Source organism: Gavialis gangeticus, unplaced genomic scaffold, assembly GCF_001723915.1.
Source record: "Gavialis gangeticus isolate Ggan-Ray unplaced genomic scaffold, GavGan_comp1, whole genome shotgun sequence".
In the NCBI taxonomy this organism is placed as follows: domain Eukaryota; kingdom Metazoa; phylum Chordata; order Crocodylia; family Gavialidae; genus Gavialis; species Gavialis gangeticus.
Window position 1 is genome coordinate 12,745,753 of NW_017729034.1, and position 15,136 is coordinate 12,760,888.

Here is a 15,136-nt window from a genome sequence, read left to right on the forward strand (position 1 = left end):
CGGGAGCTGGCTCCTACTTTGAGGATGTCTCCCAGCGTGGGCAGACAGGTTCTGGAGACAGCCTGAGTGCTAAGTGGGATGCTCCATCTGCCCCATCATCTCAGTGTTCACAAGTCGTGCCAGTACCTCGAGTTACGTAGAAAAAACATATAAAGCTGTGTCTATGGCTGAATTGTTGAATCTCTCCAAATCGAGAGAGCTTCCAATTCAATTAGGAGAAATTAATGGGTCTCCTGATTTGATTTGGATTTGGAGATTCGGCCGCTGATCCGGGCTGAATCTCCTTCAAATCAAATAAGCAACTGAAGCTTTGCACAGCCCTAATATATGTAGATATAAATAGTTTGTGTATTTAGGAAATGTATATACCAAATCTACCGTAAAAACCTTTGTAAATCAAAGTGCTTTTGTAGCAAGAAACCCTTTTTTTTTTTTTGCCTGCCTCACCCTCCAATGTGAAGCCCCTCTATATGGCATAAAGCTCCTTTTGCAGTATTTGCCCTCTTTGAGGATGCTTTCTCTTTTCTACCTTCTCTTCCTTCCTCTCTCTTCTTCTTTTATTATTATTATTATTATTATTATTATTATTTTTATAGAATATAAGGTATACTTGTAATAAAAATATAGTTGTAGATGCTTTTATGGGTATAAAATACTATTCTGCATCAGTATGTCCCCAACCTCACCATCGTATTTGGTCTATCTGTTGTATGTGCCATGACATTTCACCCATTTATGTTTTATATTCTATGCTTTTTAATTTTGTAACAAATGTACTTCATGTTTAAAAGTAAGTTATACCATGTAACAATGTTAGCAAGGGTGGGAATCTAACCACGGCTTCTCTGTATAGAGCAGGTCCCTGAATGACTCTTGATGTATTGTGTAACACAGTAGTTGGACAGGATAACAAGTTAATTATTGTGGCTCAGGCTCAGGGGTGATCTGATGGCCACCTATAAGTTTATCAGGGATGTTCACCAGAGACTCCCAAAGGATGACAAGGTTGAACTGTTATAAACTCCTGCAAGACCATTTCAGGCTGGATATAAGGAAGGATTTCTTTACTGTCCGAGCCCCCAAGGTCTGGAATAGCCTGCCATCGGAGGTGGTTCAAGCACCTACTTTGAATGCCTTCAAGAAAAAAATTGGTTGTTTATCTTGCTGGGATCCTGTGACCCCCAGCTGACTTCCTGACCCTGGGTTGGGGGGCTGGACTCAATGATCTTCCAAGGTCCCTTCCAGACCTAATAACTGTGTGAAATCTGTGTTAATGAGCAGCTATTAACACCTATGAAACCACGGACTAAGGAGAGGAAAGGATCAATACAGAACCAGGAACTTGAAACTTCACTGTTAAAGGTACAGAAGCCCTGGTTTGAACTAATCACAGCAGTGAATTAATCAAACTTCATCAACGGAGTCCTGAGACTGCATGTACCTGTGGACCTGACCCCTGGGGCTGACAGCTGCCATCCAGCAACCACCAAGGGGGACGGCCCATGAGGTAAACGACCACTAGATTGGGTATGCCTGAAAACTGGGGAGTCACCAAAGTCTACCAGAGAGGGATAAAAGGCAGCAAAGAATGACCCCCGATGGCACCCTCTTTGACCTGACCAGCACCCTGCCTGCCCAGCCAGAAGGACCAGCTGGCAACCCCCTTCTGAAGCAACATTGCACTGAAAGAAGCCTTGACTGGCTTCGATGGTGGACTCCAGCACTTAGGGATAGGTATATCTTGACACTGGTGCCTAGTGTTTATAACTAGCTAGTGTGTGTGTGTGTGTGTGTGTGTGTGTTTGAGGGGATCAGCCCTAAGGTTTATGATCTGAGTTTTGCATCCATCTAATAAACTAGAATTTTTATGGTGAGTTGGTCCTTTGTAGCCAACACTTTAATTGTTATATTAACCAATGAAATCTCTCCTTAAAACTCAAAAAATGTATGCTATGAGAAAGTTGATATAAATCAATTATTGAAATTGGGCTTTGGCTTGGTTGGGTTTTTTTTTAAGTCATGATTTATCAAATGAGCTGTAGTTAAAGTGCCCCCAGCCCCATTTAGTAGCCCAGGGGCACTAATACATGTGACACTGTACAGGTGCCCAACATTCCAGCAAAAGCTACATCAGAGATTCCCCTGTCTGTGTGTACAAGGATCGCATTAGCCATTTTGACCATGTTGTCATGCCTGGGCTCATGTTCAGTCAATTGTCCAACAAGACCTCCTAGTCCTTTTTGGGGTCATTGCTTCCAAGGAGAATCCCTTTTGCTATAGCTCTTTGTTTGCATCCTGTTTGTCAAGCAATTCATAATGTTTTCTGTAGCAATATTTAGGGAATGGTTTGCTGTATTGGATAGCATAACTTTCCTCCAGTCATTTCTAAAATTGTCTAAACAGAAGTAATCTGTCTTTTTTTTTTTTTTATGATTCCCTTATGATTTCTTTTATGCAAAACATACTTAATCCCTTTGTGCTCCACAAAACTAACCTCTGGAATTCTGACTGAGGAAGGTCAAGACCAGCCCATTGGGGCACGAGACATTCAGACTCTGGAAAGTAGGCATATCTGGTGTTGCTTGTGTGTGGGAAGCTGGCTCTTCTGTTTCCACCTAGAGAATAGAGTATAGATTAATTTTATGAAACGTTTTAAAAATGTTGATTTTTGTTAAGTGCATCGGTAGAACTATTACCCTGATTTTGTCACTTACTTTATTCATGTTTAATATCCCCTGCTGTCTGTCCTTTTTGTGTCCTTATGTGATAAGGTATTTAACTGAGTGTACAGATTCATTGGACAGGGCTGCTCTGTAAGCACTTCTGCTATGCCTTGAATTTATGACTTCTGGACTGTCAATCTGAGTGCTTGAGTCACCCCAGCCCCTCCTCCTTTGTATAGACAGCCATATATATTGCAGCTGTAGATGTCCTTTGTTTATTTTCTTGTTAAATTATAAATGATTGTTACACTGATCTTTAAAGAAAAGTCCTTGCTAACTACTCTTTTCTGTTGAGTTATTTCACTAATTTGCACATTGTGTTAGATGTTATGCTACTTCAGACCCATGTATAGACTGGGGGTAGCTCTAACTTGATTCAATAACAGTGGGTACAACTATAAGCGCAATTAGGGCAAAGCAATCAACTCTGGAGTACTATAAGCCACAGTTAAATATATCCAGGCACAGCATCTACACATACGCCTGAGACAGCAGCAATATGAAGTTGGGCAGAGCAGCCCTGGGCTGGCAAAGGGGACAGGAGGTCAGCCTTGGATTCTGGGTGGTGCTGTCAGGTGGCAGAAGGGCTGGCAGAAACCAGAGGCCCCCCCCCGGCTGGCTGTGCTGACCTGGCACAACTTGTGCCTGTGGTCAGCATCTACACATGCATTTAAGTGCACCTATTTACTCCATCATAGGATAGTACTGCTGGGGACAGTGGAGTTAATTAGTTTATTGTGCCCTAATACCTTCACATGTGTAGACTGACATTTTGTGGCTGCATCAAGATGAGATGCTGACCATGCAGTTGTTACTGAGCAGTCATTTAGGACTTGCATACACAAGTACTAAACAAATCTGAAGTAATCAGAGTTGCTATGCAGTAGCAACATCACATGGCTTTTTGGTGAAAGTGGTTGTGCAGTAACTCGTTACTACTGCACAGTAGTGTTGTCATGCTTTGTGTCATGTGATGCTACTGGGCAGTGGCAATGAACTACTGTGTAGTCAGTGTGTCATGTAAATGTGGCCAGGGAGAAATAGTGGTGGCAAGATATTTCCCCAGATTGCAGTGAGGAGAAGCAGCAGTGATAGATGGATTCCAGCACCCACCTGCTTCTGATCTAAGCTGGGTCATTCCAGCCTGTGATCTGAAAAGAGTTGCCCACTGTTGCTAAGCTAGTAAGCTAGTTTGGATGCCAGAATTGGAATAGCCAGAGAAAGTAGTGAGAAGCAGGATAAACTAGTCTGTATGGAACTCCACTCCACCATGATTAAACTGCTTCTACTACACAAGCTAGCAATTTTGTATGTCTTTTAAGATCCTTCTTAAAATGCAGTGCCTGAAACTGGACATATGAGTTCAGCTAAGGCCTGACTAGTGCTAAGTGTAGTGGTAGTAATATTGAAATCAAAACAGGTAGGCAGGTCCTGATGCTAGATCATTACACCCTAACTTTATTTTATTATATTTTCAACAAATTAAGTCTGAAAGTCTTGTGATAACTTGCTTTTTCTAATTCCATTAAGTCATGTAAGTCATAGAGGCTATGTGTGGGGGAAGCTGATGAAATCCAAGACAAGGGACTTATATTGCGACCAGGATTGGGTGTCTCTGGTTTATTTTCTAAGATTCTAGCCATTCAATGGAGTTGAATGTAACATAAGCTTAGACTCCAGACACATTTTGTTCTGAAAAATGGGGAAAAAACATAATTTATAAAATGCTTCCCCATTATTTTTAATCAGATCTAATAAATGATCAAGGCAGAGAAAGTTGCAGGCATGATAAAAATGTTTTTCTCTCCCTGTAGTCTTAGTCAATGACTAGGCTGGGTTGGGCCACTCTGATCCACTATTTATTTGATTAAACAATGGCACTGAAGGAAGACTATGCCAACTATTTCTGTCTCTTTTGGTGAGTTATTCCTTCAGTTAACTCTTATTTGTGATTTATGGCTATATTACAAATTCATTGTACTACTTACTGGTGAATATTCTCTTACCATTTTTTCTTCCTGCTTTGAAAGATCTTCTGGTGATGGAGAGACCACTTTGACATGGCTCATTTTGGCAGATGGCATGGATTTTGCTGATTTTTGCTTGAGTGATTTGTTGCTTTTTCCTGAAGAAGTTGAAGCAGTAACAGGAGCAAGAGTGGGAGCAACAGTCGGAATATGTACAGAAGGGATATTCAAAATTGTTGCCAAGTCAGGGTCTGTGTCATCTGGAGGGGAAGTAATATTTATTATGCAATAGGCCAGGGATGCCCAACTTTTAAATGGCTGTAGATCATATGCCCGGTGGGCACCCTAACTTCCCTCTCAGCTCCCCAAGCTATGGCCTGTACTGAGGCAGGGGCAGAAAGTAAATGCTGGAGGAGGGAGAGGAAGCCCGGAGACCCTGGTTTAGTATGTTGTAGCTGGCAACATTCAGTGTGCCAGTGGGTGAAGAGTAAATAGGTGGGAGTCTGGGAGCCACAAGTTAACCCCTCATGGGCCTCATGTAGTTCATGGGCCATGAGATGGACAGCTCTGCAGTAGACAAAAGTTGTGTACATGTAAATAAACATGTTTTGTTCCTGACAAGCCTTCATTCTTCAAGTTACTTCTTTTCAGTGACAAAACCAGAGGCCTTAATTTAACAGGGTTAAATGCATGAACAAATACGTAAGTCTCTTCTGCGGATGAACTACTGTCCTAGACATAAGCAAGGCTGAGGCTCTTGTGTTCCACAGAACCTCAGTTCTTTCAAGAAGTCTGTCATGAATGAAAAACACCCAGAAAGCAAGGTAGATGTGCTTTCATAACTAAATCATAGATGCATAAGCTTTTATATGCAGCAGCTTACTTTATCAGATGCTATGGGGCTGCCAGAAGCAGAGCTTCAAAATAGAAACCAGTAATTGGAATACATAGGTGGAATACAAAAGGTAGGGAAGGGGGAGGAAAAAGGAGAGACAAAGTGGACAAGAGAGAAACAAAACTGTTAACCCACTGAGGGACACAAATTATAAAAACTAATCCAGGTAATGGGATGAGCATGGCACACAAAGCCATTTTGCTCGGCATGCCACGGCCAGCCCTGCCTCTGGGTAGCTGCTGCCAGCCAGGAGCCCGGGCAGCTCCCAGCAACGCTTGCAGCATCCCAGCTGCCCAGGAGCAGCCCAGACTCCTGGCTGGCAGCAGCTACCCAGAGCCAGGGCCGGCTTCAGCCAGGAGGCTCCAAACAGCTGTTCCAGGCTCCGGCACAGCTCTGTATCAGCGTGTGCACCCTTGTGTTGGAACAGGTGATGGGGGAGGGGCCTGAGGCAGTGCAGCCCCGGTCTCTCCCCTGCTCCCAGCACAGAGGTGATAGCAGGGTTCCAGAGCCTAGTGCAGCTGTTTGCAGCCAGCCTCGGCTCTGGGCAGCTGCAGTGAGCAGTGGGCAGGCTCCAAACAGCTGCGCTGGGCTCCACAGCTCCAGCATCAGCTCCATGCTGGTGGCAACTGCATGGGCACCTTGGGGCAGGCTACATTGCCCCGCTGTCTGCTCCTAGGTGCACACACAGTTGCCGCCAGCATGGAGCTGATGCTGGAGTTGCGGAGCCCAGCACAGCTGTTTGGAGCCTCCTGGCTGCAGCCGGCCCCAGCTCTGGGTAGCTGCTGCCAGCTGGGAGCCCAGGCTGCTCTTACTCAGCTTTCAAGTAGCTGGAAGCTCCTGTGGCATATGGGAATAGGACTGAATCAATATAGTCTGAAATGCCCTTAATGCTCTGTTCAGCATGATGACTAAAACTCAAGTGCTGAGCTGGGCCTACTCACAAAAGTTAAAATACAAAATATTGATGACAGTTGTATAGTGCAAGAGGATGTAAGTTTGAGGCTAGATCTTCTGAAAAGAAATGAGGGATGAGTTCTGGCTTATTTTACTATATTTATGATGATTTTAAGCAGACTCCTATGTGTCTGGTATATAACTGTGTGAAATAGCTATTCTTTATTAATTAGGATAGTAAATATTTCTTTTCAATAAATCATGTTTACATGTAGGAAGAGATTTTTCTATATGGACTTTGATAGGTGACTCCTCCTAATTTACTCTTGTTTTGCCTCCGTGGTTCCCTTAATCTTCCAAGGACAACTGTTCAGAAATGCTTTGTTTCTCCTGGTCATTAATCCATTTCCTAATGTTTCAGCTTATTAGAGATTGATAACCTCCTGTAGTTCAGTCAAAATTTGACCTTTCTGCTAACAAATACTGAACAGTTGAAAATAAGACCTTCTTGTTGTTGCCTGGATTTTTCTTTTACTCAGCTACAAAAATGCTTTGAAAATGCTGAGCTAAAGGGTATAAAAGAGGAATGAAACAGCTAACAGGGTGTGCTTCAAGAATGAGAAATCATTCTGGCAAGAACTGCTACTGTGTTCAGCTGATCTTCTAGTAAATGGATCCATGCCTTGAGAAGCTGACAAGACTGAGACCGCCTCTTTGCCTGTATTGGTGAGATACTATCACTTTTACAGCTAAATATTGTTAGACCTCGACTCCATGTGACACCCACTGACTAGGGAGACAACAGATCGATGCCATCACGCATCACCTACACACATTGCTCATCAACAGCTTTATTCAAAATGGAAACAGCTTCACACTAGCTCCAACAAACCGGGGAGCTGTGCCAAACATTAGTTTTTTCCATATTTATATGTCTTAGTTCATGCTCATTAACATTTACTCCACCTTTCTCTCCTTTGTTCCACACATATTCCATCCTATTTTAAGCTCCGCCTCCATTTACTGTTTACTTCATTAGCATGGAATTACCTATGCATTTCACTTATTTGCATGTCATTTTGCTATGAGCGCATGCCTAAAACCCTGACCCCGGCTTTTTTCGGTCATTTGCGGTTTCTTGCTGATTTCTTCACCATCTCTAAGGTCTTGCTTCTGCTTTATCTCCTAATGATAGTCAGTAGTTGCATCCTATTCTTCTTACAGAATGAGCTATATATCTTACAAAACTACTATATTGGTAGGAAAATGCTTGCCTAAGCACCTTGCAAGGTTACTTTTAACATACCATTCTGCCTTGTGGTTAGGCCACAGGTTATAAGCATAGCTGAATAGCCTTCTATTCAGCTTGAAATTCAATGTTCCCCAAGATCCAAATACAGTCACCCTAACAAATATACTGGACTTTGCTTTACTTTAGACTCATTTAACAGTGAATATTTGTAATAAAAAAACTATTTTTGTCACTGATTGAATGAGTTGTCATGTCAATCCTTTATACCCTAGTTCTGAATCCCATTTCATGACTTAACAAGCTCAGTATTCTGTTCCCTACTTAAAGATGATGAAGGAAGCAAAAGATTCCAAACTTGTAATGGCCATATCACTACCATACTGTATCAGAAACCAACCAACCACTATAGCCACTTACAGGTCAGCACCTTTCACCCTAAGCACACCATTAAATCCATTATCTGCAGCACAGCTCCACATTACAACAATATCTGCTCCAATCCCACTGACTGGGACACACCTTTAAGTATCTGGAGCAGGGATTCCTACACTTACAATACAACTCTAAAGCAGTAGTTGCTCTAATCAATGGAGCCAGCCTCTGAACCTGCTCCAGCCTACTACAATACCAATTCCAGAACAAAGACAACAGGGTGTCTTTGGTTGTTACCTACAGCCCCCAGCTTGAAAATTTTAGATGCAACAGTAATGACCTCCAACCACTCCTGGAAAATGACAGCATCTCAAGATAGCCACGGGAGAAAAACCTCCCTCAGCTTACAGGCAACCCCTCAACCTCAAACAACATCTCTCCAGCAGCAGACTACCTAATGCCTGTGTCCCAGGGCCACAAGAATGGGAGAATGAGGAACCCTGCCTGCAGGGAAACCTAGGACACATAAAAGAGAGAAACCCTTCTAGGATGCTGGAGGGATGAGGAAGTGTGCCAGGAAGAGACGACTATGCAGTTTATCAGCTGTGTTTATCTACAGCTGGGGCCAGGTGACTCCAGCAGGAGATGCCACCTGGTGAAGACCAAAAGTTGGCTCAGAGGATGGGAGAGCAGGAATGCTGGGAGCTGAAGAGACTGCAGGAGTTCCCCACACTGGGTGCACCCAGCACCGGCGGGAATCGGACAAGCTGACGTGGAGGCAAGTGGGCTAGAAGCGTGGAGCCAAGTCTGGGAGACATGCTCATCTAGGGCTCTTGGTTTAAGGGGAAAGGAGGGCTGCTGGGCCCAACGGTTTCCCCTTCTCTTTTCTTTTTCTTTTCTCTTCAGACCCCCCTCCTTCCTTGTTTTTGGATTTCCCTTGTATGTGTTCCGAATGTGCTAGTCCAGCTTCCTTGTCTTTTTTCTTTGTTCTATTTCTTTTCCCTACTTAGTGTAGGCTCGCTCATCGTTCTTTTGCTGGGTCTTGTGCCAGAGGTTCCTACCAGGAAACAGACAGTGTGAGATGTGGTGGTGAATGGTGGTGTCCATTAGGACCATCAGGGTATTAGAAGGGACGCCTTCGAAGCATAACATCCAGAGCCCCCCTCCGGGTCCAGTCGGAGCCTAGGAAGATGATTCAAAGAGAAGAGAGCGTGGGGATCTGAGGCAGACATCATCAGAGGGCAAGCTATACAAAGATCTTGAGGCTCATCTTGAGGGTTAGTGTACAGAAAGAGTGTAGAGGAGGGGGAGCCCCATGTACATCCACCAAGGGACGTCACTACTCTGGAGGTATCCTCAATGGGAGCCCCCTCCACTGAAGATCTATCCGAAGTCATGGCAGGTGAGTTTGAGGGTCTGTCCGGAAGTGGCAGAGGACCTCCCCGGGGCTTACACTAAGCTACTTGGCGTCCAAGACCAGACGTATGCACCAAGGCAGCGTGGGAGTGGATCACTGAACGGAGATAGGCACAGCCTATTTTCACAAAGGGACGAGACCTTGCTCCAGATCTAGATGCCAGCTGTACCTCCTCATCAACACAGACCACATCATTACTGGACCAAATAAAAATGGCTTATAACATCTGGGCTTTTATTCACCTGCTCCTGCACCAATGTCATATGCTACCATTTGCTTACAGTGCCTCTGTCTACATTGGGCAGACAGTGATCCCTACACGTAAGAGTGAACGAACATCAATATGACATCAATTTCAGAAAGACACAAAAACCTGCAGCAGAACACTTTATTCCACCACTGACCTCAGAATACCCATTTTTGACAATAAAACTTTAAGAACAACCTTGAATGGCAAATTAAAAAAAACAAGGAATCATCTATGGACAGGATTGTGTTACATAATGGTCTAAACCAAGTCCCAGTGATTTCCAGAAACTACATTCCCTCTCTCTCAACCTTTGGGAGGCTTGTGGCCTTACTCTTTAGGGGGCTCCCTGCCAATTCACCGCTAAAGAGTCTCTCCCAGAGCAACACCCACACCACCCTGCCTGCTGTGCAATCTTTTATCCCAAACTATTTTTGGTTCTCAAATCAGCTGTAGCTGGGGAGATTGGGAGATATCTATTCTCTCCTCTAACCTCTTAGCAGCTGTCAGGGAATGGATTGCATAAAGACCCTTCATACCCATATTCTTATCAAGGAGGACATTGAGGCACAGATATTAAAATCCAGTTGCCAAGCAGCATCTGAGAGCTTTTGGATGCTCAGGAAGATGGTATGTGCCCTTATAAATAGATAATCAGATAATTTCATAGAATAATAAAATCATAGAACTGTAGAACTGGAAGGTCTCCATAGGATCATTGAGTCCAGTCATCTGCTTTGGACAGGAAGTTATTGGGCTTAGACAAGCTTAGCAAGGTGCCTGCCCAGCCTCTTCTTGAACACCTCCAATGATGGTGACTGCACCACCTCTGGTGGGAGTGTTCCGGATTCTAGTGACCCTTACAGACAAAAAGTCCTTCCTTATGTTTAGCCTGAATTTGCCTTCTATAAGCTTATGTCTGTTTGTCCTTGTCCTCCCTTGAGGTGCCCTCCTGAAGAGTTGTTCCCCCAGATCTTTGTGTTCTCCCCTGATGCACTTATAGGTGGCCATCAGGTCTTCTCTTACTCAGGCTGAACAGGTCCAATTCCCTGAGTCTTTCCTCAGCCAAAAGGGCTGTTTCAACCATATTGGACTGGTCATCTTCACTGATGCTCTGGCTATGCCTTTTCCTCCATCCCTATCCCACAATCACCATGTTACATTCCAATTCATCCAAACAGACAACAGATGAAAACCCAAACTAATAAGTTAATCTCATCATTTGTCATTCCATGATTTGAGTGATTTTTTTTACCAGGTCCATTCATGAGTCTTTAGGTGACTTAAGAGTCCAATCTTTGAGCCATGGAGTCATCTAAAAAAGTTTCAGTTCTTTCCAAAGGGTAAAATAAATTGTAGGACAGGATTTCTCTCCTTTTACCTTCCTCCACCCTGTCTTCTCTGCTTTGAGGGCAAGGCACTTTACCTTGAAATGGGCTGGCACTTGGTTGAGGTTGTGGCACCACTGGAGTCATTTAGCAGCCAGCTCCTCCAGATCTTGATGTTGGTGTCTGTTTTCTTGAGCTATGCCTTCAATGAATCCTTGTAGCATTTCCTTTGGGTGCTGTGAGATCTCAGGCTATGACTAAACAGGGACTAGAGCATTTGTTTTGAAAGTTGAGAGTCTGGCGTCTGTACATAAAGTCCAGTCCAGTGAAGTAGACGTTTCAGAATCACTGACTCAATATTGGTAGTACTGGCTTCAGCAAAGATGCTGGCATTTGTAAACCAACCCTCCTATTTTGATGCACAGGATCTTCTGGAGGCATCTCCAGGTTCTGAGATGACAACGGCAGGCATCACCCACACTCGATAGCCGTTCAGAAGAGTGGGGGTGATAACTGCATTGTAGATCTTGATCTTGGTGTCCTTCTGGAAATCATAATCAATAAAAAAATATGCCAAAACAATTTCCCAAAGGAGGCACTTGTGCACCACATCCTATGCTGGATCTCCTTATCAATATTCAGTCTCTAAGAGGTGGGTACCAAGGTAAGGGAAATGCTCAATTACCTCCAGGGTCTTTCCCTCAATGGTAATTTAAGGAGAGGGGTTAAATTCATGGCCTGGAGCAGGCTGACAGAGCACTTTAGTTTTCTCAGGGTTGAGAGAGAGGCCAAAAGTTTGGTAGACTACTGTGAAGAGATCCATCACAGTCTGGAGGTTTTCTTCACATGCAGAAGCCCAGTGCTTGGTTTTTTGGTAATGTTTTAATGAGCATTAGATTAGTCTTATGCGCTTTAAAGCATCTTGTGTAGATGCACCCAATATGAAGGCTATACTCAAGCTAGAGTAAGGAACTTACATAAGTTCTCTGACACAGACTGTATCAGAACTGGCATGTAAAGGTTTAATAAAACATTTCTCTTTCATATAGTGTCATGTCCTTACAGTCCGCCAAAGTATGGATGCTATTCTGGCACAAGACAAGACATCCTTTTTTAGTCATTTATGTTAAAAATATCTCTGAATAATTAAAACTGGATGTTAAGTAAGCCAAATATTTTGCCATAAGCCACACAAAGAAGCATTCAATTGCAAGCTTATTTTAAGGGATGAAAAACTCTGGGATTATTTTCTGATCAGAGGAGAGTTTCACTTTTATGTGTATGATGTGTTCAGTGGCTTCTGAAATGTAATAAAGCAAAGAGCTTTGGTTAGATCTTCGTCAAAACACACATTATATTCTCTGTGGTTTTGTGAAGCAATTGCTTCTAGTTGATGAGTGTTTATTGGAAGACTGAGAGAAATCCCTCATTATGTCTGCACAGCTGTAATCTAAAGACCAATGTCCTGAAAAAACAAGAATTACCATAATCACCTATCTAAATTTAAAAATTATTAATCAGAAAACCTCAAATGCCTCAAAATCACATTTTCTTTTGCTCATACTAATTGGCTGGTTTTGATGGACTAGTTAATGACAATGCTGGTGACTTTCTTACTGTACTGGGCTGTTTTCACAGCAACTATAAAAGGCACAGTAACCTCTCCCCATTTTGAAATATGATTAATAAAATACATTTGATAAAGTAAACTCAGTTCAACTCCTGTTGAAAATTTCCAAACCATGTAGTGACAGCTGTTGAGAGTCAGGGCTGGATGCAGCACACTGTTGAGTTAATAGGCATGTGAAAGAAAGAAGAATTCCCATTATGGGCCTCAAATATCTCTTCTGTTTGCTTGCTTTACCTGCTGCCTTTCCTGTAGGTCCATAGTAGCTCAAGGACAGCTGGATTCCATTTTCCAAGGTGGCTGAAAAAGATCCAAACCTGCTCACAGTTTTCTTTTCATTTACTGATTTTCCTTAAAAAATACAGAAAAGGTTTGAGGTTAAAAAGAAAAATATATATTTAAAACCCAATTAAAATGCAGCCTAATGACTAGTATATGCATCATTGCTTGTAAGGGGCTGGGCTAGATAAAAGACATGATAATTGACAACAGGTGAAGAGACTTCTTGAACCCAATATAGAGTGGTTCCATAATTCTTTGGGTCTATCTTCTATCCCAAAATATAGAAATTCTGTCAAAAATAATGATATTTATATATGAGCAACCACAAGTTTTTTACACAGAGCCTATTACCGTATGTTGCCTTGTGTGCTAGGTAAGAATTGAAATAATTTCTTTCATAACCTGACCCTTGTTATGGCTTGCCCCTGTTACTGGAATACCTCTGACTCATAATTCTTCACAGCAGTCCTGGTGACCCACTGACCTGGCTCATTTTGCTGTCCTCCCAAAGGATTACTCATTTCCTGTGCTTCCCTTTCTGTCTGGGTTTTCTTGGGGTCTGTGATATGAATGAAGAAGCTGTGGCTGTCCTTTGCCACCTTCATCTTGACTAAAGTTGGGCCTGGAAAACAGTGGAATACAATCATGGTTTGTATTTACCATATTTCCTTAAATACAGACAAGATTCCCCCAGCCCCCAATCAGCATGGTGGGAAAAGCTCCTCATTCCTTGTATCCATATACAAGGAAACTTCATTAAATACATTGTCCATCTTTGAACTGATTCTGAAAGTAGCATGTGCTCTATAATGGAAACCAACTATGAAGTTAATTAAATGCAGTCAACACTGGCCACATCTGAACAGTAAGCATCTTGTGTAGTAGCTCATTGCTACTGTGCAGTAGCATCCCTGGGCACAAACTGTGTGATGTGATGTGATCCTACTGCACAGTAAAAAAGACTTATTGTGCAGTAGTAATGAGCTATTGTGCAATAAGTGCCACTAGGCAACCATGCCAGGACACTACTGTACAGTAACTAGTTGCACAGTCATTTAGTACTTGGTTATGCAAGTATTAAATGACTTTGCAGTAACAGCTGTGCAGTGGGTGGCTCATGTAGACACGCCCATTGAGCACAACTATAAAGTACATGGCTCCTGTTGAGCAAACGTGCTGATTGGAACCTACCACAAATATAGGTTAGTGAAACCCATCTGAACAAGATGTATAGTAGTGCTCAATAAGTGCAGCCCCCTTCAGCACTGACTTGATTTTTAAAATCATTTTGACTTTCTCTTCACTCCCACAGCTAACCTATGCCTTTCTTTCCCATTTCCGGTGATCCTTGTTTCTTCACCAACCTTAAATGTCAGGGCTCCAAACAGTTTACCCAGAATGCTTCTGTTGGTCCCTCTCTCAGCCTATCACATATGGGTTAGTGTGGTCCTGCTCTCCATGAGGTGAAGGCAGATCAGGTTGCCCTGCACCTCATCTGCATAGAAATTTTTGGAGCATCCCAGGACTCTTGACAAGAACACCCAGTTCCAGTCATGAGTGGGGGAGCTAATTAGCACATGGATCCTTTGTAGGAGGTATCTAGAGTATACAGCATACTGAGCAGTGCTGAGATGTCAGATCACCATGGCCTGGAATGCTGCTGACTCTGGTGGGGCCCAGCCCAATGAACTATAGTAAGCCTAAGTAGTAAGCCTCGTAAGTCATGAGCCTTTTGGCTTTGGATTAATATCATACATAGTTTGTATATTCAGAGGGGTTGCACTATCCAGGTGTGCTGGCAGGGGAAGCACCATGACCACTAAGGTGATTTTCCTAGTTGTAGGGGAAAACCACTTTCTTGGCAGGGGGTAGTACCCTGACTGATATAAGGGCTAGTTAACTTCTCACTTCCACTGGGAAGAACTTAACTATATGCCAACTTTATGGGAATAGGAGATGCCTTCCTAGCTTGCTGTTGTGGCCACATGGCTGAGGGCCAGCAAAACTTAAGGGCATCTGAACCCCAAGCCTCCATGTTTGGGCCTGCATGTAGGATGCCTGACAAAGAATTTGGAAGAATCTGAAGCCCCAGGGTGGGGGTGGAGGATGTTTGCTGGTAGTAGGGCCACATA

General features: G+C 43.2%; 1 protein-coding gene across 1 annotated transcript in view; it reads right to left on the reverse strand.

Moving 5' to 3' along the window:
• The window catches only part of SPAG17 (sperm associated antigen 17), a 469,533-nt gene that overhangs the window by 185,313 nt on the left and 269,084 nt on the right, over positions 1–15,136 (reverse strand). Inside the window, exons 22-25 of the mRNA XM_019526871.1 lie at positions 13,489–13,626; positions 12,960–13,073; positions 4,712–4,950; positions 2,495–2,615 (exon numbers count right to left, since the gene is read on the reverse strand). Coding sequence (XP_019382416.1) covers positions 2,495–2,615; positions 4,712–4,950; positions 12,960–13,073; positions 13,489–13,626 — 612 coding nt within the window. The remainder of the gene's footprint in view (positions 1–2,494; positions 2,616–4,711; positions 4,951–12,959; positions 13,074–13,488; positions 13,627–15,136) is intronic.